The sequence below is a fragment of the Panthera pardus genome, unplaced genomic scaffold (assembly GCF_024362965.1).
Source record: "Panthera pardus isolate Hobbes unplaced genomic scaffold, ASM2436296v1 HiC_scaffold_16, whole genome shotgun sequence".
Classification (NCBI taxonomy): domain Eukaryota; kingdom Metazoa; phylum Chordata; class Mammalia; order Carnivora; family Felidae; genus Panthera; species Panthera pardus.
In genome coordinates, this window is record NW_026526721.1 from 32435390 (window position 1) to 32461356 (window position 25967).

Genomic DNA, 25967 nt, shown 5'->3' on the forward strand with positions numbered 1-25967 from the left:
GAGAACTAAAAAGCAAATCTGGGAATCTTTATAACAGAACATAATTAAAATCTTAGGCATTACTGAAAATTACAATGGAGTAGGTGTACCCTAAAGAAAGTGATTGTTACAATAACCTGCCAAGACTTCCATCACAAATGGCAGACATGGGAGAACTGATGGGAAAGGAATGTTTCAATGCAAAGGGGGCTATGCTTAAGTGGAGTCTTATCAACAGGATACCTTTTTTTTTTTTAATTTTTTTTAACGTTTATTTTTGAGACAGAGAGAGACAGAGCATAAACAGGGGAGGGTGAGAGACAGGGAGACACAGAATCTGAAACAGGCTCCAGTCTCTGAGCTGTCAGCACAGAGCCCAACGCAGGGCTCGAACTCACGGACCGCAAGATCATGACCTGAGCCGAAGTCGGCCCCTTAACCGACTGAGCCACCCAGGTGCCCCAACAGGATACCTTTTTAACAGGCAATAGATGTGTCTGGAGGCATCTGGGTGGCTCAGTCTGTTAAGCATCTGACTCTTGATTTTGCCTTATGTCATGATCTCATGGCTGCAGGATCAAGCCCTGAGTCAGGCTCTATGCTGAGCCTGTGAACATGAAGCCTGCTTAAGAATCTCCCTCTCCTTCTTCCTCTGCCCCTCGCCCACTCTCATTCTGTCTCTCTCAAAATAAACAAACAAACAAACAAACATTTAAAAAGTAGATGTGTCTGACAAAACGTCATATAATCAACAAGGAAGGGAAGGGAAATGCCAAATGTCAGCTTTGAAGGGGATGGGTAACTAATTCCAGTTGTACTAGGAAGGTCAGTAAAACCTGACCATCGGGATAAAGTGGTGGAACTCTGAAGATGCTGCCATGGTGATGATGGAAACTTAAGTGAATAGAAAAATAAAACAAAACTACAATGAGGTATCACGTCACACCTGTCAGAATGGCTAAAATTAACAACACAGGAATCAGCAGATGTGGGGAAAGGGGAACCCTCTTACACTGTTTGTGGGAACACAAACTGGTGCAGCCATTGGAAAACAGTATGGAGGTGCCTCAAAAAGTTAAAAATAGAACTACCCTATGACCTAGCAATTGCACTACTAAGTACTAGGTATTTACCCAGAGGATACAAAAATGCTGATTTGAAGGGGCACATGCACCCTGATGTTTATAACTGGTATTATCAACAATAGCCAAATTATGGAAAGAGCCCAGATGTCCATTGTCTGTTGGATGGATAAAAAAGTTGTGGTACATATATATACAAGGTAATATTACTCAGTCTTAAAAAGGAATGAAATCTTGCCTTTTGCAATGATGTGGATAGAGCTAGAGACTATTATCCTAAGTGAAATAAGTCAAAGAAAAATGCCTATGATTTCACTCCTATGTGGAATTTAAGAAAAAAAATGAACACGGTGGGGGAAGAGAGTCAAAGCACAAAACAGACTCTTACCTATAGAGAACAAACTGTGGGTTGCTGGGGGGAGGTGGGCAGGGGAACGGGCTAGATGGGTAAGGAGGGCCCATGTTGTGATGAGCACCAGGTGTTATATGTAAGTGATGAATCACTAAATTCTACACCTGAAACTAATATTACACTATATGTTAACTAACTGGAATTTAAATAAAATTCATCTAAAATGACATTTCTTGGAAGAAAAACATAAGAAAAACCAAAACCGAAACAAAACCTTGCAGCTCATGCAAAACTGCAGGCTTCAGGACTTTGCAGGGGCAAAGAAATGATGGGGCAGTGAATGAAGACTGTGACCTTCGATATTTCTCAGTCCTGCAGGAAGAGAGGACAGGACCAGGGATATGTGGAGCAAATCAAGAGAAGTTAGATGCAAATAAGCTCTAAGTTTTGGTGTAAGATCTTGAATTTGTTGTTGTTATTGTTTAATTAAAGTTTTTGGAAGAGAGCTGGCACAAAAGAGAAAATTTCAGGTCAGAAAAGAGTAATGTAGCTTGTATTTAAGGAGGAGCTAAGGATGTGTATATGTCCAGTTAAAATGCCCTCACCATTTGATCTTCCTATTCACATAAAAAAACAATGCAGTAAGATGAATTAATTTTGATAGAAAGCGCAAATAAACTAAGTAAACTTTAGCAAATTGCTAAATATCTAGTTGCTATTTACAGGGCTCTTTAAGAATCAGACACATTAACAGGTGCCTGGGTGGTTCAGTCGGTTAAGAGTCTGACTTCAGCTCAGGTCATGATCTCACCGCTCATGAGTGCGAGCCGCACACTGGGCTCTGTGCTGATAGCTCAGAGCCTGGAGTCTGCTTCCGATTCTGTGTCTGCCCCTCTCCTGCTCATGCTCTGTCTCTTTCTCTCAAAAATAAATCAAAGTTAATAAAATGTAAGAATAAAACACATTAAATGAAATAATTCACTGTATATACTTTCTATTTTATATCTGTGCTATATGCATGTATACATGTATATTTACATATGTATGTCAAAAATATATTCATATATTCTTTGACAAAACATTCTGGAAATAAGAAAACAACTATATATGAAGACATATAAAGTATTACATTTTATTCATAATGCATTTTTAATATTGTTGATGGATACAATTTAATAACCGTAATATTCTTTCTTGGTGAAATGGAGTAAGTGAAATTATTGTTGGACCTCCTATTCCTGATAGAAATGTTTCTATGAAAATTAAACTTATTATCATCTTTAAGGATATTAATAGGCAGGTGCTAGTAAGCATTAAAACAAAATAAAATATTTTAAAATTGGAATCATGATCATAATCAGTTATCTTAACAGATCTTTCTATATGTATTTTCTGATATATAAATTCTATTTTGTTAGTGCAATGCATGTCTTATGGTGACACAAAATGGAATTCTACCTATATTAATTATTCCTACCAGAACTTATGGGATCTGCATCAGTAGAATATCATTTCTATTTTTAATAGTTAAAATTAGAGGGGTGCCTGGGTGGCTCAGTAAATTAAGTGTCTGACTCTTGGGTTTGGCTCAGGTCATGATTTCATGGTTTGTGAGTTCTAGCCCCACAACCGGCTCTATGCTGACAGTGTAAAGCCTGCTTGGGATTCTCTCTCCCTCTCTCTCTTCCCTCCCTGCCTCTCTCTCTCTCTCTCTCTCTCTCTCGAAATAAACTTAAATAATATAAAATAATAAGAAACAACATGATAGTGTCTTGTATTAGTGTTTTAGAGCAGAACCGTTGCAATTTTTTGCATCATCAATCTCCACGTTTCAGGACCCCATTGGATAAAAATTCTCTGGTTTGGTGAGAGGGAAGATGAAAAGAAATACATATGAAGAAATACATTCAATGTATTATTTCCTTTCAATATAATATGTACACTGTATAAATTCTCAAAATATGAAGAAGGAAGTAATATTCTTACAATTCCAATCAGTGTTAACATCTACATACATTTCCTTCTAATATTTCTTTTAGTCGCAGGCATCCACTTTTATTTATATGCTGGAAAGTACACTAAATAAAAAATTTACATCCTATTTCTTGCATATCACAGTATGAGTTTTTATATTATTAATAAAGGAGAAACCTTCATAACATCACTTTACTTGCTGTAGGACTCTACTAGGACTATGTTCCAATTTATTTAACTAACCCTCTGTCATTAGATATCAGTCCATCTGTCATTCATTCAACATATTCACTGATGACCAAAGAGGGAAAAAATTCTCTGTGAAAAATAGACTAAAAATATATTGAATGAAACAGTAATTTCTTCAAATATATTATGCAAGAATACTTCTAGTTTATAAAACTTTAGAAGCATTTTGGAAGTCTTAAGGCATATACACATTTGTTGTGTTTGCTATGATTTTAATCAATAGACTCCAAAGACTGCAGCCAAACATGCTGTTCAGAAACTAGACATGCTCATTAGCTGTGTTGCTGCAACGATCAATACTATTTTTCAGTTGGTAAATATTTTACCATCTGTGATATTGGACAAAACTCTCCCAGGGTACTCTAGTTTTGGAGAAACATCAGAAAAGGGTAAGCATATTGGACAGAAAAGAGTCACTAAGACCAACTTTAAGTGATCAGACACATCAATTTGACAAAAAAATCCTTACGTGTTTATGAAACAAAAATGAACAACTTCACCTTAAATTCAAAACGAGCAGCCAAATGAACAAGTAGGCAAGCAGTTGGACAAATTAACCATGACCCATGCAACATCAGGAAGCCTGAGATACTGTGCACTGGAATATTCCATAAAACCGAACAAGCGTTCAGAAACTGGGGAAGCCCGACACCAGTCAAATGACAATGATATAACTTGAACCAAGGGCGTTCTAGTTAAATGCCAGCACTTCCTAGCAATGTGCTTTGGACTATGTTACCTAATCTCTGTGCCTCATACTTTTCTTCTGTAAAACAGAAAAACCTTCTGGGTACTGAAAAATTTAAATGAATTAAAATGGATTAAGTATTTATAATAGGACTGGCCCATTTAATAAATTAAAGAAAAAAAAATCATAGTTAGCAATTACCAGTTGGTTAGTATTTAGAAAGGAAACAATTTTTACTTTTCCATATTAGTTTTTAATTATTATTATCCTCTGCCAAATTTCTATCTGATAGTGCAAGAATAAGATTAAATGTTTTTTTCTTAAACGTTTCATTTCTACAATTTGAAGAATCAAGAGTTGTCTCCCCTGTTCTGCTTCTTCCTTCCGTTCAGTACACCCTATTAAGTATACTTTTTACTGTCCTGAAAATAAGTATGTAATAAGCTCTCATGTAATGAAAAAAAAAATTTAAATGAATTTTAGTAAAATCATGTGGATTTAAATATACATGAAAGTCATATATTGAAGACAATGAAATAATCAGATGTTTGTGCCTATATAAACACTGTGGATGTGACAATTATTGAATCCAATGCAAAAAAAAAAAAAATGAAACCTTTGTGATGTAATGATCTGAGCAAAACAATTAAATCTTCCCTCCTTCCATAAGGTAGTTGTATAGTAAGAATGACTATGGAAGGAAAAAAAAAGAATTAACTTTTATACTTGGATAATTAAAACCAGAATTTTGCCTACATGGACTCTTAGTGGGCTATTTGAAAATTTTTCATTTGGGAGATCCACCCTAAGCATTGCAGGACACGTAGCATCTCTGGTTTCTACTGACTAAATGCTGACACCAATCCTCTTTGATAATTACAAAAAACAAATGTCCATGCAGATTTCTGAACCATCCCTAAGAGCAGTGATTCCCATTTTTTCATTTGTTGTTATCACCCACCCCCCAAAGAACCTTTTAAATACCTTTATCCTAATGGTGCTTTCTCAATGAAATTTTAACATAGATGTGCTCTATACATATAAAAGCATGATTTTTTTTTTTACATCATATGATCAAATGTTCTCACTCTTGTGGTCAAAGTTTTCTCCATGGAGAATATCTGTCTTAAGAGGACTAGAGCACCCCCCCACTGAGAACCATCGCTCATGCTAAGAAAGAGTGTAGGTCATGGTGCCAGAGTCCAGTCAGGCCTGCCCACTGGGGTCTTCTGATCAATAACACATTCCCAGATGTGTGATTATACAGGCTGGTAGCTCCTCTGACATAATATTAAATAGAGAAATGTGAGATGCTGTAATTTTGTGCGCATACATAACCAGAACGGTTCTATGATAGTATCAGATGGTTTCATTCTTTTGTTGAAACCCTTCCAGGGCCTTCTCATTCCATTTAGAGTAAAATCTCAAATCTTTACATTGGCCTATCCAGCTCTACATGATGGCTTCCTCCTTTACTCTCCCTCTCATCTCCAGGCACAGTGACTTCCGGGCACACTCCCACAAATAAGCCACGCACGCTCTTAATAGTCAACGCTTTGCATTTACTGTGCCCTCATTTTGGAACATTCTTTCCTCTGATAGGAACAGAGCTTACATGCTTATTACTTCTTCCAGGTCTATTAATTTATTCAATGAGTGAATCTATCCCGATTAAACCTATATTTTGGAATCAAAGATGATTCATTATGCACATCCTAGCATATGCACGTTCACTCTGAGAACTGCCAGAATACCTCAAAATACTTATAAGCTGAAAATGACCACATATCTAACACTCTATAAAACTTACCTCAAATCATCAAGATTGTTTTTAATAGGAAAAAAAACCCTGATGATTTCAGGTTGACAGAAGAGCATGGGCTCACTGCATTGAGCATAAATGAAAAGGTGTTTCATATTTTTCCACCTGTAGATATTTTCATTTTCTATTTATATAACATTACATGAATGTGACTGTGAAACACACTGACATTGTCCTTTATTCTTGAAATTGTGATAGACTTTTTACAGGTGTTTTCCAAACATGATCCAAAAATGACATTAAAGACCTAAGTTGCTGATTCACTCACACTGGATCCTTGTGTTGCCAAGCAGACTCATAATACTTAAGTTTATTGGGTGTACATTTACCCTGGTTATATATTTAACTACTTATTCAGAAAAGCTTGGTGTGTGCTGATCAGTTCTCCAGATTATGTCACCAAATGTAAATTTATGTCAAAATATGGTAAATGTGAGTTCTCAGCCAAACTATTAAATTAGAAAAATACTGCAATCAGTTAAAATAAATCCAACAGTTTACATTATTTCCTATACATATGAACCAAAGTGTTAAAATATTTTTCCAAGTTTTTCTATGAATTTCCTGAGCCACTCTATGAGAAATATATCTATCACAACCCCCCCAACACGCACGCGCACACACACACCCCAGGCTGCATATTTAACAACTGATAATATCAGGGAAACATATGTTCTAATTGCATTTCTTTTGACACAACATCTGATAAAATTTTGTATATGAATCCCCCAAGCCACCCTCACATTTTAGGTTTTGTAAAAATTATTATGTGAACACATTTTACTCAACTCCCTTTAACACACTAAAACTTTCTGCACTTCTATTTTATTAATTTACTGCTACTTCACTTTACAAACCTCAGGGCAAACTTTCATAACAAGAGTAATTTTCAGTTATTCTCAAGTTTGATAACAAGTTAGTATTTAAGAATGAGTGCAGGGGAGGGGCAGAGAGAGAGGGAGACAGAGGATCTCAAGCAAGCTCTGTGCTGTCAGTGCTGAGCCCCATGTGGCACCTGATCTCACAAACTGTGAGGTCATGACCTGATCTCACAAACCTGAGATCAAAAGTGAGATGCATAGCTGATTGAGCCACCCAGGTGCCCCAAGAATGAGAACTTGATTTCCAAGCATTTATATTAGAATACTATATGCCAATTTATACAGTATGGGTCTCATATGGCCAAAAATATGTAAATTCTCAAAATGTATATTCTAAGTAAATGTTTCTACAAATAAGGATACTATATTAGATAAAGACATAAAGTATTTGTTTTTCTTTAATCAATATTAGAATTTTGGCTAATTGGTGTCTAAGTGACTGAGTTTTATTTAGTAAGTCGATGATTTGGTAAAGATAGTTCTAAGTTATCCTCTTAGTTTTCCTTAGTTTCCTTAGATTTTTCTGGACCCACTCATCTTGTAATAAATAATTTTAATTTTAGAAATACAATTTGACAAAAAGAGAAGAAATATCACTGTTATCAATTATTACTTGATGAATATTTATTCAATTCTTACCAGAACACAGATTAAAAGCTGAGGAAATATATACACTCATTTTAAAATTTGAGATAATGAAGAAAATTCAAAATGGGTTTCTAGTCAAAAGTTAATCATTTGCTTTGTTTTATTTTGTTAAAAGTTAATCATTTGTAAATTATATTTTTTATTTAGTGGTTAGTTTTTATGAATCAATGATTTTTTTTTAAAAAAAGCAAATGCCCTAGTATCCATTAATTCATTATTTATTTACTTATTATAGACCAGTCTCTAAACTGTGTTGCTAAATTGGGTTTTAATATGAAGATGCCACAGTTACCTATAATTTAAAGGCTAAAAGGTATAATAATGGATTTATTTTCCTTCTACATGCCCCTCATTGTTCTACATGCCCCCCAAAATTTCCTGAGAGTGATACTATAAATGTGAGTTGGGTCTACTTTGTTCCTCATAAGGAATGTTTAACAACAGAGGAAGGAAAATTAAGGTCTTGAGAAAATGTCTAATGTTGCATAGATGAACCTTTAATTTTTTTTTAACATTTATTCTTTTTTGAGAGAGAGAGACAGAGCATGAGCAGGGGAGGGGCAGAGAGACAGGGAGACGCAGAATCTGAAGCAGGCTCCAGGCTCTGAGCTGTCAGCACAGAGCCTGGCGCAGGGCTCGAACTCACGAACTGCAAGATCATGACCTGAGCCGAAGTCGGACACTTAACTGACTGAGCCACCCAGGCACCCCTATATAGATGAACATTTTAGATGATGAAGAGAAAGAGACAGGATCCCTTAAGTTTGAGGTATTTTATTTATTTATTTATTTTAAAAAAAAATTTTTTTTTTCAACGTTTTTTATTTATTTTTGGGACAGAGAGAGACAGAGCATGAACGGGGGAGGGGCAGAGAGAGAGGGAGACACAGAATCGGAAGCAGGCTCCAGGCTCCGAGCCATCGGCCCAGAGCCTGACGCGGGGCTCGAACTCACGGACCGCGAGATCGTGACCTGGCTGAAGTCGGAGGCTTAACCGACTGCGCCACCCAGGCGCCCCTTGAGGTATTTTAATTAGTTAAGTTCCTGAAAGAATTTAAGTGACTTTGAATACTCACACCCATTCAACCTGTATTTGTAAACACAAACATAATCCCTCCTGAATCAAGGATCACTGAAGCACATCGTAGTACTTAATCATGAATGTCAGAAAAAAGAGGGGGTGATAAATATGGATACTCTGCAAATAAAACCAAAACATCTTCAATACTTTCTAGCATATAAAATGAAAATATATTACTTAGCAATAAAAATAAAATGAATTTTTGGCAAAACAGAACATACAAATTTCGCTAATTTTCTTCCACATTTAATCCTGGCATCATTTATGAGAACCTTATGTGATGTTTCAAGTAACTCTTCAGGAGATAAACCATAGTTATACTCAGATTTTATATATGTATGTGCGTGTACATGCGGGTGGGTATGTGTGTGCAATGTGTATAACATATTGTTTAACTGATTACCAATTTGTATTTGTTAACCACATCTTGACTCTTTTTGATTTTTACAATCGTTTGATACGAAATATCACCGATTTGTCAGTGTCGTCTTCAAATTTTTTTTTTAATGTTTATTTTTGAGAGACAGAAAGACAGAGACAGAGACAGAAAACAAGTAGGGCAGGGGCCGAGAGAGAGGGAGACACAGAATCTGAAGCAGGCTCCAGGCTCCGAGCTGTCAGCACAGAGCCTGAAATGGGGCTTGAACCCACAAAACTGATGATCAGGAGCCGAGGTCTGATGTTTAACCAAGTGAGCCACCCAGGCGCCCCTTGTCAGTGTGTTTTATATTAAGTTTTGAGAGTATAAATCTCAAAATACAAGATAATTGTTTTTCTCAGCACTTATGCCACAGTACCGTATGCATTTATGTGAGAATTAGAGAAAGTAAACATAAAAAAAAAGACGAAATTTGTAGCTGGACTTGAATTTCATTTTTCTTCAGCCCGGAGAAAATTTCTTATTACATTAAAATATACCCTAATTATTTTTCTCTTTTGTCCTTTCCCTAACAATTTTGATGCTACAGACTGGAATAGATAGATATCACCCTTTCTTTCACCGCCATCTTTATGTTACATTTTCCCACTGCATATAGTGATACAGGTTCTGTACCAATCAAGCAATATGCTCTCAGCAAAGTGCTATCTTCCCGCTGATAAATGTTACAGAGATGAATGTGCAACAGATAAAGAGGCATTCGGAGGAAATAAACATTTTAAATTAATAATCACAATACCAATAAGCAATTATAATCACAACAATCAGAATCACCATTTTTAGAATATTTGTGTCCTCAAACGTCCCAACCAGTGTGGTAGATTTTCACAACGTGTTGGAGAGAACATATGGTCATCTCCACTTAACAGAAAGAGAGACACAGAGAGATCATGTCAGTTCTCACAACATCAAGGTAGAAGGATGGTTTTGGACCTTGGTATGCCTAACTCCAGGCTACCTGCTCTTGTAGACTCCATATGACACAATGATTTTGAAACATACTAGAGATTCCTTTTTTTTAAAATGTTTTTTATTTTAATGTTTTTTTAATGTTTATTTATTGTTTATTTTTTGAGAGAGAGAGCGAGAGCACAAGTAGGGGGGAAGGGCAGAGAGAGAGGGAGATAGAGGCTCCAAAGCGGACTCCACACTGTCAGCACAGGGCCCAATGTGGGGCTGGAACTCGCAAACCCTGAAGAGATCATGACCTGAGCTGAAGTCTGACACTTAACTGACTGAGCCACCCTGGCACCTCCATAGTGGAGATTTAAGTGCTTTCCCCAAAATTAAATTTGGGTTTGGACCGACCATTGTTTTACTTTAACTCATGCATTTCTTCTCATGGTAAATGATATTTGATCATTATTTTCATAATGACTGCATTTATCCAAGAAGAAACTGCCATGGCAGGGACTGAGGAACTTTCAGGTAGAGCCTATAAACTTTGTTCAGGTTATAATGTCACTCTATGATGACTTAACCATTGAATGGTTCAGGTTAATGAGCTGCCTAATTGTCTTCAGATTATTGCTCACTCTCTTTCAACCCACTTTTCAGTTATCTCTTATTATAAAGAACCGCCATTCTTTCCCCCTGTCTTTGTCTCTGATTGTAACAAGGCTAGAGATGTTAATGCTAATAATTTAGGGGATTATTTTCTTCATGGGAAAAATGAGAGAGGAACCAACACCATGTTGCTTTTGAGTCTGCTCAGCATTTTCTTACATTAATTAAACAACACCACCGTGACATACAGTGTGAAAATCTTAATGGTGAGAGTGTTAAACAGATTCATAGAAAAAAATGTGGCTACATTGGCAGGGATTTTGGACAAGTTACAGCAATGATATATTCATCACCACATTTCCTTAGGCACACTGTTCTACTTCATTACCCTGTCCAAAACTAACTGAGCTCTAGCACATAAAAATTTTTAACACTTCTGTAACCTAAGAACAATTTCAAATGGCAAATAATAGGTAGTTTCTAGGAGGACTAGTGAATAGTAAAATTTTTAACTTGTCTCTTTTTCAAAATAAGTTTTCAAAGACATTATATTCTTAGGTGTGGCTTTATGATACCCTTGGGCTAAATTTTTATGATTTCAAATCTCTAATTTTAAAATCAAAGTCAGTTGGAAAATAGTAGTCAACTGACAGAAATAAGGTACATAGCCAAATTTGTTGGCTCACATTTGTACCATAAGACGAAGGGGGGAAATCTTATAGCCTCCCCTTCTTTTAGTCTCTTCAAAATTGTTCATAAATTTGTTAGGACCAAAACATTTTATCTGAAATAATTACAGAGGAGTTCGTTAAAATCATCATGGTGGAATACCTGAGGATCATTTCTCTAGAGCAAAAACTGGGATGGACACTGGACTTACCAAAACTGAGGTTGTACTCATTCTGTTCATGCTGTTGGATTACTCACCATTTTATAGTATCTGTACACATTTAATTTCTATTAGTTTTATCAAAATGAAGTCCAAGGTGTTGTTTACTTCGAAATCCTGCTTCCTTCAATGTGTAACTGTTTGAGAATGGATTACCTGGAAAACTGCTTTTCTATTTGTGTGTATGACAGCTGAGTTCAGCTGTTTTCTTAAGCATCTATGGAACAGCTGAGCACTTTCTCCCGGTCCCCAGATTTGAGACTAAAGGACCTATAGGCGACAAAGTTCATCGGAATGCATACAATCAAGGCATTTACTTTCCCTTCATATGCTACGGCTGTAAGTTACTGACCTCTGCGATACAACTATGGGCAAAATCATCTTCTATAAGCGTTGCCTCCTCTACCTTGTCTACATATATATTAACAACCATATCCACCATCACTGTGTGTTAGAGGCTCAGTGCAATACAAACTAGAAAATAAGTAAGCTCCAAGTTGAAACATCAGTCTTCCAAACTTAGCTAAGGGTAAAAACCCTTATCTGTCATCTAGTATTTGCATTCCTCTTCAGACAAGAGGCAAGCAATCTGGAGAAATGGGATGAAACAAGGTTGCTTTTATGTTGCTACAGTCCCCGAGTTCCTTGGGGGTAGATACAATGATGTGGTGTCAGCCAATGAAGGCAGTTCATATGTCAGCACCAGTTAAACTTGATTTTCTGAACAATCAAGTATTGACCAAATGGGAAAGTACAAAGGTTGAACAGGCCTGTGTTGCTACATTAGGAGTTTTGTCATCTATAAGGCGTATACTTACCATGACCATTTAATAAAACTAGAGGTCAATGAAATTTGTGGTATTTTTGCAAAATATTATTTTACTAAATGATGAATGGCTTCAGCTCAAATGTATCTTATCTTAAAAACAACAACAACAACAACAACGTGACAAAACAGATATGTGTAGTCAAATCCACTTTATTCTGGTTCTGCTCTTGCTGTAATTATTAAAGAAGCCTTACTGTGCCTTTCTTCTATTAAAAAATAATAGTTTACATATCCAAATGATTCTTTATCACCTTGCGTTGAACGGAGTGTCTGAATTGTCCCACTGAAATTATGATTATTGATTTCAGCTATAATTTACAACTAATTAATGGTAGGAAAGACACTAGTTCCTCCAAAAATGCCATACCACAGATGACCGTGGATAGGCAAAGGTATATTGTTCTCCATAAAAATGAAAGGCGGTATATTTTCCAGAGTTTCAGTATGGCACACTGTATATTTTTAAAGCATCACGATAAAAGATAATCCTCTTGAGTACCATGAACTCTGTTAACATAGTGCATGTGATTTCTACCCTAGGACTGCAACTGGCAGCTCACATGGTTGCAGAAAGGAAGATCTGTTCTGCAAAGTGTCAGGTGTATGTTATGACATATGGGCCTTTTCATCTTCCAGGAAGCACATTATGCTCTTTCTCTGATAGGCCCCAGTCACCCCTGTGGCTGCTCCCTGGCAAATCCTATCAGCTTCTCAGGTTTCCCAGTTGCCTGCATTGTGCTGTCAGCTTCAGGCTGCTTGAGCTTATCTTGGATACTAATCTTTGACTGGAGGTAACTTACTACTTATACTTTAGTTCACCATAAGTCTATTGATTTTGGGGGATCAACCTCATGGCCCGATCCACATTGCAAGAATATTTTCTCTTTGACTATAAAAGGGGAACGAGAAATAGCGAAGACTCTCTTCTGTCACTTTGTATTGTGCATAACAGCTACAGGCCACTTTAAATTATTGAACATGGTACTTATTTACAAGAGGTTTTTCTCAAAAATTCATAAAATGTGAAGAGTTGGGGAAGAAAAGAGACAAAGAATAAATGGTGAAACATCATTTGTCGGTAAAAAAAAAAAAATTAAGCCTATTTGAATGGCTCATAGTGTTACAAAACTGGTACTCTCAAAGAAGAGTTAAGAACTGTTTGTAGTGGGGCGCCTGGGTGGCTTGGTCGGTTGGGCGTCCGACTTCGGCTCAGGTCATGATCTCACGGTCCGTGAGTTCGAGCCCCGCGTTGGGCTTTGTGCTGACAGCTCAGAGCCTGGAGCCTGTTTCGGATTCTGTGTCTCCCTCTCTCTCTGCTCCTCCCCCGTTCATGCTCTGTCTCTCTCTGTCTCTCAAAAATAAATAAAAGTTAAAAAAAATAAAAAAAAAAAGAACTGTTTGTAGTAATAAGCAGTTATGGGGTCGTATAGTGTATGATATTTTCAATAAAGTGGCAAAGATGAACATAAAATTGGAGACAGAATAATAGTATCAAGTTTTGTGTTAAGCTTTTAAAAATTTATTTTAAATGATTTCAAAGCACCTCTGAAGGACGCTGCCCTGAATAATCATAGTATTTCACAAATTTTGAAACTCTGAAATACTATAAGAAATATTTGACCTGTGGCTACTGATAGAAGAAAAGGAGTAGATGGTTAAAAATAACTGTAGAGAGTTCATTTGAAAATATTGAGATGGTAGGTTAAAAAAAAAATATATATATATATATCAATAAGACGCCTATTGTACAGTTGGTGGGAATGCAAAATGGTGCAGACACTCTGGAAAACAGTGTGGGGTGTTTGTCAAAAATTAAAAATAGAACTACCCTATGACCCTCAACTGCACTACTAGGAATTTATCCAAGGGATAAAAAAATCCTGATTTGAAGGGGCACATGCACCCCAATATTTATAGCAGTGCTATCAACAATAGCTAAATTATGGAAAGTGCCCAAATGTCTATCAACTGACGAATGGATTGAGAAGATGTGATGTGTATGTATACATATATATGTGTGTGTATGTATATATATATATATATATACATATATATACATATATACATATATATATACATACACACACACACACATATATATACACATACATATGTGTGTATATATATGTATGTATATATATATATATATATATATATATATATATATATATACACAACAGAATACTACTCAGTGATGAAAAGGAATGAAATCTTGCCATTTGCAACAACATGGATGAAACTGCAGTGTATAATGCTAAGCGAAATAAGTCAGTCAGAGAAAGACATATGTCATATGATTTCACTCATATGTGGAATTTGAGAAACTTCCAAATGAAAATAGGGGAAGGGAAGGAAAATAGGGGAAGGGAAGGAAAAATAAGATAAAACAGAGAGGGAGGCAAACCATTAGAGACTCTTAAATACAGAGAACACACTGATGATTGATGGCATTGGGTGTTAGGGGTGGGTTAAATGGGTGATGGGTATATATATCATTAACCATTGATGTATAGTGAAATGTTCTGTTTCTTTTCCTTGTCATATTGTTGAAGTTCTGTAAAGTAGAGATTTATTTTTTTCTTTATATATAATATTTGCTAAATTAATCTAAAGGATCACATCTATGGGGTAGCTCTTTCTGCCCACAGGTCATGTCCCCGTGCTTTAATAAAATCACATTTTTGCAGTGAAAAAAAAAAAAAGATTCAAATTTGTCTATCTATCTATCTATCTATCTATCTATCTATCTATCTATTCTACTATGACTATGAGCCAGTCTTTTCCATGGGTGATATGGCAGCTTTAAAAAAAATAGTGAATATGTTTATTTTAAAATTTGTCTCAGAGAAAAGCTTTCAGAAGCGTTTTAAAAATAGGTCAATATTTTACATAATAATAATACTTAATGAAAACTCTTTTTAACTTTGAGGATTTCTTTTTTTTAAGTTTATTTATTTTGAAAGAGAGAGCAGGAGCCAGTGAGGGGCAGGGAGAGAGGGAGAGAGAGAATCCTACACAGGCTCCAGCTGTCAGCGTGCAGTGTGTCACAGGGCTCGACCATGACTTGAGCCAAAATCCAGAGACAGAGCTTAACCATCTGAGCAGCCAGTCACCCAAAACTCACTTTTAATGGTGAAAATGATTATGTTTTATAGGATCTACTATATTTATGTACCTTTCTTCCTATAGCTTACATTTATATATTAGTTGCAATAATAGTTTGATGGATATTTTGGAAGATAAATACTTTCTGTCAAAGAATAAGACCATATTCAGTAATTGTACATATTCTAAAGAATTGAATATATATGTGTATACACACACACACACATATACACACACACATACTGATCTACACTCTCAAATTTGATAGGTATTTTTGAAGAGTCCATTTACTTAAGTAAATGCTCATTGAGTGTAATATCCCTTTAAATATATGTCACAAATTGCCTTGAAAGAGATTAAGTTGAATATAAGCTTTCTATCATAATTTACTCATACTGGGAATCAATTGGCCTGTAACTTCATAGGTATTCTCTTAGCTGAGAAATTCTCAGTGAAATGCCTCTGTTATCCTCATCCAAACTATGCAAAGCAAGGGTGTCATTAGATTACTCAATTTTGTGTTTCCCAGAGGTTTATCTAAAAAGTAAAGTGTTGAAGACAAGAGTTTAAGAGTTTGTATTTTCCTCTGGTTTTTGTTTTGTTTGGGGTTTTGGTTTGGTTTTGATTTTTTTTTTTTTTTTGCATTGGAAACTACCATAGCAATCATAATACAGGAAATTATAGCTTAATAGTCTCTTGAGATGTCATATAATCCAAAAACAGAAAAGTGTACCTCTATATTAACAGTAATTAGTACATCATAATTCCATCCCCATTTTTTTTCTGACCATAGCCTCATCCTCAATATTTTCCAACATTATTTCCTAATTTTTTTTTAATTTTAGAAATTCTCAAAATTGCTATTTGTAGCTTGCTACTGGTCCCATAAAGATCTTTTTCTTGTCCAACCAGAAAGAAGACTTTGAGAGTGCCTCCAAGAAAAAGTAACATATTGCATAGCCTCTGATTCATTTTGAGGATATTGTTTTAAAAATGGACAGAAAGCTCTGTCAGGAATTGGTATATGGGCTTTCCACAGTCAACTGGTTTACTTAAGGAGCTGTACACAGCAGAAAGCGTGCTGAATTAGAGGTCTAAACACTTCTGTTATAAAGCTATGTCTGTAAGTTAACTGGGTCAATGTTCTAGAGTCAGTCATTTAACTTTTTAGTATACCCGTTTCCTCTTTTTAAATGGAAGTATTCATATGCATCCTTGATAATCATGAGATTACTGTAGATATACTACCATATAATGGATATGAAAATGTTATAAACTTATCAGGCTAGACAGGTAAAAATTATAACAAATATTATGGAATAGAGAGATTAGATTTAAGTCCAAGGTATAAAGTAAAACGGATGCATCTTGGACTTTGGGGAAAAGTGAATTCCTCCTTTAGAACTCTCCAGTGGGGATACAAAATTTAAACTTCACGGTCCCACCTTAGAACATTGAGGGAGAACATTACCAGAGAAGAAATCATCAATAAGACCAATAACCTATTTGTAAATATCGGACACTTAGGTAAGCCTTTTATAAATCACAAGAGGCAGAAAAAAGAGACAGATTAAAGGAAAAAAGAGAAAGGAAGACAAAAGGCCAGTAATAACTGATTACTGTGAAATTTGACTGGAAGCTAAGTGGTTAAATTTGTAACTTTTCCAGCTTGTGTGTAGCTTCCGGTTTTCATTTATCATTCGATCGGAACATTCCAGGTCCTACTCAAGTCAGTAAAACAGAACCATAAATTGGCCAAAGACACGATTGAAGCAAAAGACACAGCTTAGCAATTAGCTTTAAGGTTACTTAGAATCTTCTGGGGGAAGTTCCAGTGAAATAAGCTCATCGGCATGCCTCCAATGAGCATTCAATGACATGTAAAAGAAGTAATCCTCCAGATTTCTGGGTCTGTTTCTACATCTCTTTTTTGACAAGAGACTTAGAGAAGAGGAATACTTCTACTTCTAAAATTGGATAAGATGAATAAATCTATGTGTAAGCTTTCTACACACATACACACACACACACACACACACACACACACACACACACACACACACAGAAGTGGGGTCTGTGGTGGCTGATAGGATGGTAAAAAGGAGAAAGGACAGTGGCTGAATTTGGCCAATTACCTCAGAGGGAAACAAATGTCAAATGCATTTCCCTGTCTTCCAATGATACCAGAAACAGATTCAGTTATCAAACTATAACAGTAATGTAAACTCTATATGCCTTAAGTACATAAACAAATGTAATGGTGAAACTGTGGAGGTCTTGCATTTTCATAGGCACAGAATAAAGGACTTACTGACTCTACAGAGTGATCCATGTATCGACCTGCAACTCCCGACTGTAAAGCTTCAACTCTTAAGTTATTCAAATCAGAGTTCCTACGACATTTGCTATTTTTAACTTTCCTTCCTTATTACCCTCAAAACAGGATGCTTAGATGTAGGAATCGTATTAGACAACTAGTACTTGAATATCAACAAATGTCAGCAACATATTCGAACTTTATGTAGAAGAGGTAATGTTAATTTACATACATGGCCTTTGGATCTATCTGCTCAGTCTTTACAAGTGTCAGGGATTGTAAGAGTTAATGAAGAAAGCCAAGCAAAAGTCTTGCAATGAAATACAGAACAATATTGCAGATGTGTGGAGCCTATGGAAGGTGGAGCCCATTTATTCTGCATGCATATTTAATGTGTAAAATTATTTTTAAGTCTTAAAACAACCTCTTGGAAATGCTGTGAACTGCAAAGCTAGGCAGATCCGATACATTCTAAAATATAAAGGAGAAAGAAATGCACCAAGAGTAAAAATTCCTGGTTACTCACGATTCTTTTCACCTCTCCACCTTGACCCAGCTTTCATTCTGCCCGAGACACCCACAGGAGAAGTTATTTCTGCCAGCGAGAGCAGCAGCATCAGTAACAGCACAGCCATGCCAGGTAAAAATAACCTCTATGGAGAGTCCTGTCACAGACGAACCTGAGGCTTTTGCTGGGAATAGAAACCTGGAGCCAATCCTGTCATTTCATTTAGCACAAATGCAAAAATGCTGCTTTCCCCATAAATTTTCAAAACGCAGGTACATCCTCATCAGGCTCTCCATTCGAATTATGCAGGAATGTTAAAAAAAATAGGAGGGATGTAAACCCTTCCTCTATACATAAGCAAAATGTCAGGAGAGAGAGAAGCTGACAATTTTCTTTGGTCTTTCTGCAGCTACCAGTTCCTAACCCACTCCTGCCAGCTCTCACTTCTTCCAAATGTTTGTCAACATTTTTCATAACCTGATAACAAGAAAAAGCTGAGATTTCAGTATTTTCCCACCTACCCATTTCTGTACCACAGATTATAGTACTTGACGAACCCGAATATTTAATTTTGGCACTGCAAACACACCTTTCAACCAGAGGTGTTGTTAAGCAAAGGAGGGAAAAAACACTTGTTCGCAAAACTCTATGTAGCATCCTGGAGAAAGGATTAGATATATAAATATATGCTGGTAAGACATGATAAAAATACCTCTGAAAAAAAGGGAGTGGTAAACAATCATCTTTCCTACTTAGCTTGTACTATGTGATTTTTATATTCAGAGAATAATGCAAAAAAAAAAAAAAACAATCTGCCAAAAATATCCCAAATCCATAAAGAAGGGCAAAGTGTAATGTATGTTGCGTATTCGAGGATCATCTGCATTGTGTCATAAACACTTGTTTGCTTGTAAATACATGTTGGTCTATTCTATCTCTCCTGCTTCCTGCAAAATGATTTTCATCACCTCTAAGCTGAGCATAGTTTTTAGTAAAATCATACTTCTCATTTTTACAATTAAATCTATTTCCTATGGACAACTTGCAATATTGTCTTCCCTGCCATGACATAAGAAGCTGGCCTTCACCTTGGGGCCAAATTTCTTTCTGTCTTTAATAATAAAACCCATTTTATTCTCCTAAGGACATTATAGAACAATAAATACATACATGTTTTTTATCAAGCATATAAAGCTAGTTTAGAATCCTGCTAAACACTTGACATTAGAATATGCTACAACCTGACCTACTTCTACAGTTAAATAGTTCCAAGAGCTGCCAAAACATATTTCTAAAACACATACCTGAGGATGTGCTGTTTACTGGTAGTCCCCTGCACTGCAGCAAAGGAGAGGGAAGAATGGACGAGTCTGCAGCAGCCAAGCAGATAACGTAAAGTGATGAAAAGGGCTGAGTGGAGGACAAGAGGGAGAGGTGGGGACTGTGGCATGTGCAGAGACAGTTCTGTGAAAGGTGGCAGCCGCCACTCAACTTCAGCTGCATGTTACCACCTCACGGGGGGCCAAGTGTTTCCAATTTTGACGAGAAGGTGAAAATTCAGATTGTTCGGAGGAAACTCCTCGTAACAAAATGAAAAAAAGGAAAAAATTTTGAACGCAAAAATGACCCAACCCTAAACTTTTTCATTAGTCATATGAGACAGAGCATTCTGAATCTGGTTCTAACTTTAATTTTCCAGGCTCTTTGATTCAAGAGATGTTCTTTGAATTTCTATAACATACAGATATATTATTAACAGCAAATATCCATATACTAAGGTCATAGTTAAAAGGGAGAAACATATTTCAACAAATAATTTTTCATGTCATATGATAAATGCAGTGAAAATCCATATACAATTTTTGTGGAATTACAGAAGAGAAAATGTCTGACTGACTAGGGGCATTAAGGAAGGCTTTTTATTTTTTTCTCATTCCTATTATAAGCCATAAGATCTAGCCATACTAGGAAACTCCCTGTTCTCCAAAAGAACATGAACTTCTAGACTGTCAGGTCTTTTTACACATTATCTTTCTACTTGAAATACCTCTTTTTCCCATCACTACTTTGTATAATCCTATTAAAGCTTAATTGCTTAATATAAGTTTATCTTTTCAGATGTCCTCAGGCATAATTATTCATTTTTCTCATGACTTATTCACCTGGAAGTAGATCTCAGAAATTATTTTAAAACTTAAATGTGTGTGTGTGTGTGTGTGTGTGTGTGTGTGTGTGTGTGTGTGTGTTTTCAATACAAGGTGTATGTATACCTCACTGTGGGCCTGACTATATTATATTTTCTATATATTCTTAAATTTAGTAGTGATTGTAACGATTGCTATACACAGAAGAAACTTACTAAAAGTTTGAATTGATGGTACATTTTGAGTTGGTAAGTCTTAATTTTTTTAATGTTTTTTAAACAAATTTTTAGGGGCGCCTGGGTGGCTCAGTCGGTTAAGCGTCAGACTTCGGCTCAGGTCATGATCTCATGGTCTGTGAGTTCGAGCCCCACGTCGGGCTCTGTGCTGACAGCTCAGAGCCTGGAGCCTGTTTCAGATTCTGTGTCTCCCTCTCTCTCTGCCCCTCCCCTGTTCACGCTCTGTCTCTCTCTGTCTCAAAAATAAACAAACGTTAAAAAAAATAAAAAAATAATAATGTTTATTTATGTTAGAAAGAGAGACAGAACATGAGAGGGGAAGGACATAGAGGGAGGGAGACACAGAATCCGAAGCAGGCTCCAGGCTCTGAGCTAGCTGTCAGCACAGAGCCCAACACGGGGCTCAAACCCACAAACTGTGAGATCGTGACCTGAGCGAAGTCAGCCACCCAGGCACCCCAATGTTTACTTATTTTTGAGAGAGACACAGTGTGAGCAGGGTCAGGGAAGGGGCAGAGAGCGAGGGAGAGACACAGAACTCGAAGTGGGCTCCAGGCTCTGTGCTGTCAGCCCAGAGCCCCACGTGGGGCTTGAACTCACTAACTGTGAGATCATGACCTGAACCAAAGTCGGATGCTTAACCGACTGAGCCACCCAGGTGCCCCTGAGTTGGTAAGTTTAAAATTAAAATATGACTCTTTAGAATAGCCAGGATAATTTCTTTCATGCTCTGGACATGTGTTTATTTATATGTTATTATTTGCTTTCCTTGGGCATTAGTATTACAAGATGTTACAGATAAATAGGAAACCATATTCCTATTTATTCTCTTTCATTTAAAGTCAATCCTAGCAACACATTAGTATCCCAGATCCATGAAGAAGGGCAAAGTGTAATGTATTTTGGGTATTTGAGGATCATCTGCATTGTATCATAAACACTTGTTTGCTTCGTAAATACATGTTGGTCTACTCTGTCTCTCCTGCTTCCTGCAAAATGATTTTTATCACTCCTATGATCCATACTACACTAGTAAAAACTTGAAACTTACGTTCTATATTAACTTTCAGGTCATGAGAATTAGGAGACCATCAAAAGAGAGCAACTATGAATACAGGATGTACATTTATTTATATGTCATCATGGGCTTTACTTGACCATTAGTATTACAAGATGTTACAGATAAAAAGGAAATCCTAGTTAACATTGTAAGACCAGTTTTCTAATCTGCAGACACATTCTAAGACCAGCTTTCAAATATGCAAACATTTTAACAGAAAGGCAATGAGGATTATCAGCAAATGGGCCTGGTCTGCTCTAAAATTACAAATTGGTACAAAAGCAGTTATTTGGCAGTCACATCCTAAATTCCACATGTCTGTGGTTATTTCAACTTAAGACATTAAATAGAAAAAGTGCATTTCTTCACCTTCCCTTCCTTCTTTCTCCAAGCACTGCCTCCACTTGGCTGAGCAAACACACTCTGGTCTGAGCCAGTGAGTCGAGCAATCTCATTCTTCATAAGTGAAAATGATCAGTACCATCATGTCAACTAGTCAAATAAGTCAATCCTGACCCAAGGAAATTAATGGGAGCAGTCCAATCCTCCTATCCTCCTATCATTCATTCATTCAACAAATGTTTTCTGAACATCCGACATGTGTCAGGAACTAGGCTAATTACTGAGGAGTTGCAACCAGTTCATTGATGTGGTCACTGTTCTTGTGGGGCTGATATTCTAGTTACTGGAAATGGACACCATATAATACAATCCCACCACTAGATGAAGTGAAAGAGAAGATTTCAAACAGAGATATAATAGGGGGATTAGTTTAAAGGTTCGTTGAAGAAGTAATGCAGAAGCAGAGACAGGATGAATACGCATACACAAGACAAAAGTAGGAAAAGCAGAAAATAGGCCCAGCCAGATAGAAAACTTACACAAAAATTTCTCAGGCATAAAAGAGCTTGGCACACATGAGGAAGAAAGAATAGCTAGGGAGGTAAGGAGAAACCTTTTCTGTTTGGGCCCTGGAAGCTATGTTAAGGATTCTGAACTTTATTCTAAAGTTTTAAGAAGAAATGGATTTTGCACTAAAAGGTTATTTTCCTTTTAACAAAGAATAAGTTGGAGGGTGTCGAGATGGAAGGGGGTGACTGGTTAGGAGACCGTCTCCTTATTAAGTGATAGTAGTGATAGAAATAAAGAAAAATAAATAGAAAATGAATAGATGAGAAACACATTCTGAAGGCAGAGTCAATAAGAGTGGGTGATGAATTGTACACAGAGACTGAGGGAAAGGGGGCTCCAAGGTTGATGCTGACTTTTGGGATGGACATCTTGGAGTGGAGCCATCTAAGCAGACCGGAAAATCAAAGGTGAAGAAAAGGGTCTTTTGAACTTAGCATTCTTTTTTGTTGTTGCTGTTCAATAACTTTCTAAAATATCCCTATCACTTCAAACCAAATAGGGAAGAAACACTGAACGTTGTGTGAGTAGAAAAACAAATACCAGTATAAGAAATAAGACCTTATATCTGGTGAGAAATGACATATTCGTCTACAACATATAAAAGCCTTAATTCTCTAGAAGGACGATGTGTGGTTTTTGTTGTTTTTTTATATTAAATATAATTTATTGCCAAATTGGTTTCCATACAACACCCAGTGCTCATCCCAACAGGTGCCCTCCTCAATGCCCATCACCCACTTTCCCCTCCCTCCCACCCCCCATCAACCCTCAGTTTATTCTCAGTTTTTAAGAGTCTCTTATGGTTTGCCTCCTTCCTTCTCTGTAAATTTTCCCCCCTTCCCTTCCCCTATGGTCTTCTGTTAAGTTTCTCAGGATCCACATATGAGTGAAAACATACGGTATCTGTCCTTCTCTGACTTCACTTAGCATAGTACCCTCTAGTTCCATCCACGTTGCTACAAATGGCCAGATTTCATTTTTTCTCATTGCCACGTAGTATTCCATTGCGTATATAAACCACATCTTCTTTATCCATTCATCAGTTGATGGATATTTAGGTTCTTTCCATAATTTGGCTATTGTTGAAAGTGCTGCTATAAACATTGGGGTACAAGTGCCCCTATGCATCAGCACTCCTGTATCCCTTGGGTAAATTCCTAGCAGTGCTATTGCTGGGTCATAAGGTAGATCTATTGTTAATTTTTTGAGTAAACTCTGTACTGTTTTCCAGAGTGGCTGCACCAGTTTGCATTCCCACCAACAGTGCAAGAGGATTCCCATTTCTCCACATCCTCGCCAGCATCTATAGTCTCCTGATTTGTTCATTTCAGCCACTCTGACTGGCATGAGGTGGTATCTCAGTGTGGTTTTGATTTGTATTTCCCTGATGAGGAGTGACGTTGAGCATTCTTTCATGTGTCTGTTGGCCATCTGGATGTCTTCTTTAGAAAAGTGTTTATTCATGTCTTCTGCCCATTTCTTCACTAGATTATTTGTTTTTCAGTGTGGTGTTTGTTGAGTTCTTTATAGATGTTGGATACTAGCCCTTTATCCAATATGTCATTTGCAGATTTGAATTAAATAAAGTACATTGGCTACAATGTGGTAAATGGATCTGAAGGGGCAATGGTTATAACTGGAAAACCAGTTAAGGATATCTCAGCAGCCCAGGCAAGATATGATATTGGTCTATGGTTCTCTCAGTAGAGATGGGCAGATGGACAGATTTGAAGGAAATGAAATTGATAAGACATGCTGTTGTTTTGTAGTTGGGAAACATGCATCCATAATTGTCATTTGTAAACAGTATGACCCAACCATAAGCAATACTAGTGGTTACTCCAACTATAAATTAACAATAACATCAATAATATGTGAGGTATCCCTATACCATATTTTATAGGGTAACACACTCGTCTAGAAGATAATGTCACAGCTATAACTACAGATTGTTTTTTTTTTTTTAATTTTTTTAACGTTTATTTATTTTTGAGACAGAGAGAGAGCATGAACAGGGGAGGAGCAGAGAGAGGGGGAGACACAGAATCCGAAACAGGCTCCAGGCTCTGAGCTGTCAGCACAGAGCCCGACGCGGGGCTCGAACTCACGGACCATGGGATCATGACCCGAGACAAAGTCGGACGCTTAACCAACCAAGCCACCCAGGCGCCCCAATAACTACAGATTCTATTAAAAGATACATTTTATTCCCGTGGCACTTTGCAAACTGCTTTTATAAACATCACCTCCAGGGGCTCCTGGGTGGCTTAGTTGCTTAAGTGTCTGTGACTCTTGATTTCAGCTTAGATCATAATCACACTGTCCAGTCTGTGAAATCAAGCCCCGAGTGAGGCTCAGTATGGAGTGTGTAGCCTGCTTGGGATCCCCCTCTCTCTCTTTCTCTCTCTCTCTGTCTTTTTCTGTCTCTCTCTCTCCCTGTCCGTCCCCCTCCTCTCTCTCAAAATACATAAATGAACTTAAAAAAAATTACCTCCATTAATCCTCAAGCCAGTTTTGTGACATTAGTCTGACTGTTAATACGTTTTCAGTTGGAAAAAAAAAAAAAACCTGGTAAGTGGAAACAAATAAACAAACAAAAGCCCCTGATGTTTGAAAGGTTAAAATACTTTTCCACCATCGAAGACATAGATTAGAAAATGGCAGATTTTCTGTGGTTTTAACATTTCCACAAATTCTTTAATATTCTTTCCTTCAAGAAGTGAGCGTGAATCCCTATTCCAGTGTATAAACTGGGATGTTGCTGAAAACAAGGTGGGAATGATGGCATGACTCTGAGATGAGGGTGTAAAGGACACTGGGGTTTCCTTCTTGTGCACCCTCTCTCTCCTTTAGACCATTCACTCTGGGGAAGCCAGCTGCCATCTTGTGAGGAAACGGGCAGGCTGTGGAGAGGCTCAGATGGCAAGAAACCGAGGTAGCAATCCCATAGCCAGCAAGCAACTGCGGTCAACCATGTGACTGAGCTGATGGAACATGATGCCTGTGGCCCTACCTGATAGCTTGCCCGCAACCTCACAACACCCCATGCCCAAACTATCAGCCAACCTGTTTCAGATTCCTGATCCTCAGAAACTGTGCAAGACAACACATTTGTAGTTTTAAGCTGCTGAACTTTGAGAGTAATTTATTACATAGCAATAGATAACTACCATAACCTGGGTCACAACAACTCACTCCTTTCTTCTCAACGCAACTACCTGCAAAACCATGATTTCGATGTCACATCAGTTGGCCGGGAAAGGCCA

At 37.0% G+C, this 25967-nt stretch overlaps 1 protein-coding gene across 6 annotated transcripts in view; it reads right to left on the reverse strand.

Annotated features, from left to right (window-relative positions):
• The window catches only part of ROBO1 (roundabout guidance receptor 1), a 1122944-nt gene that overhangs the window by 767283 nt on the left and 329694 nt on the right, over window positions 1-25967 (reverse strand). The window contains exon 1 of one of the 6 annotated variants that reach the window (XM_053903213.1): window positions 18368-18491. The exons of the other annotated variants lie outside the window; for them this stretch is intronic. Within the exon in view, the coding sequence (XP_053759188.1) occupies window positions 18368-18476 (109 nt within the window). The 5' untranslated portion in view covers window positions 18477-18491. Of the gene's footprint in view, window positions 1-18367; window positions 18492-25967 lie in introns of those variants that run through there. 6 annotated transcript variants of the gene reach the window in all.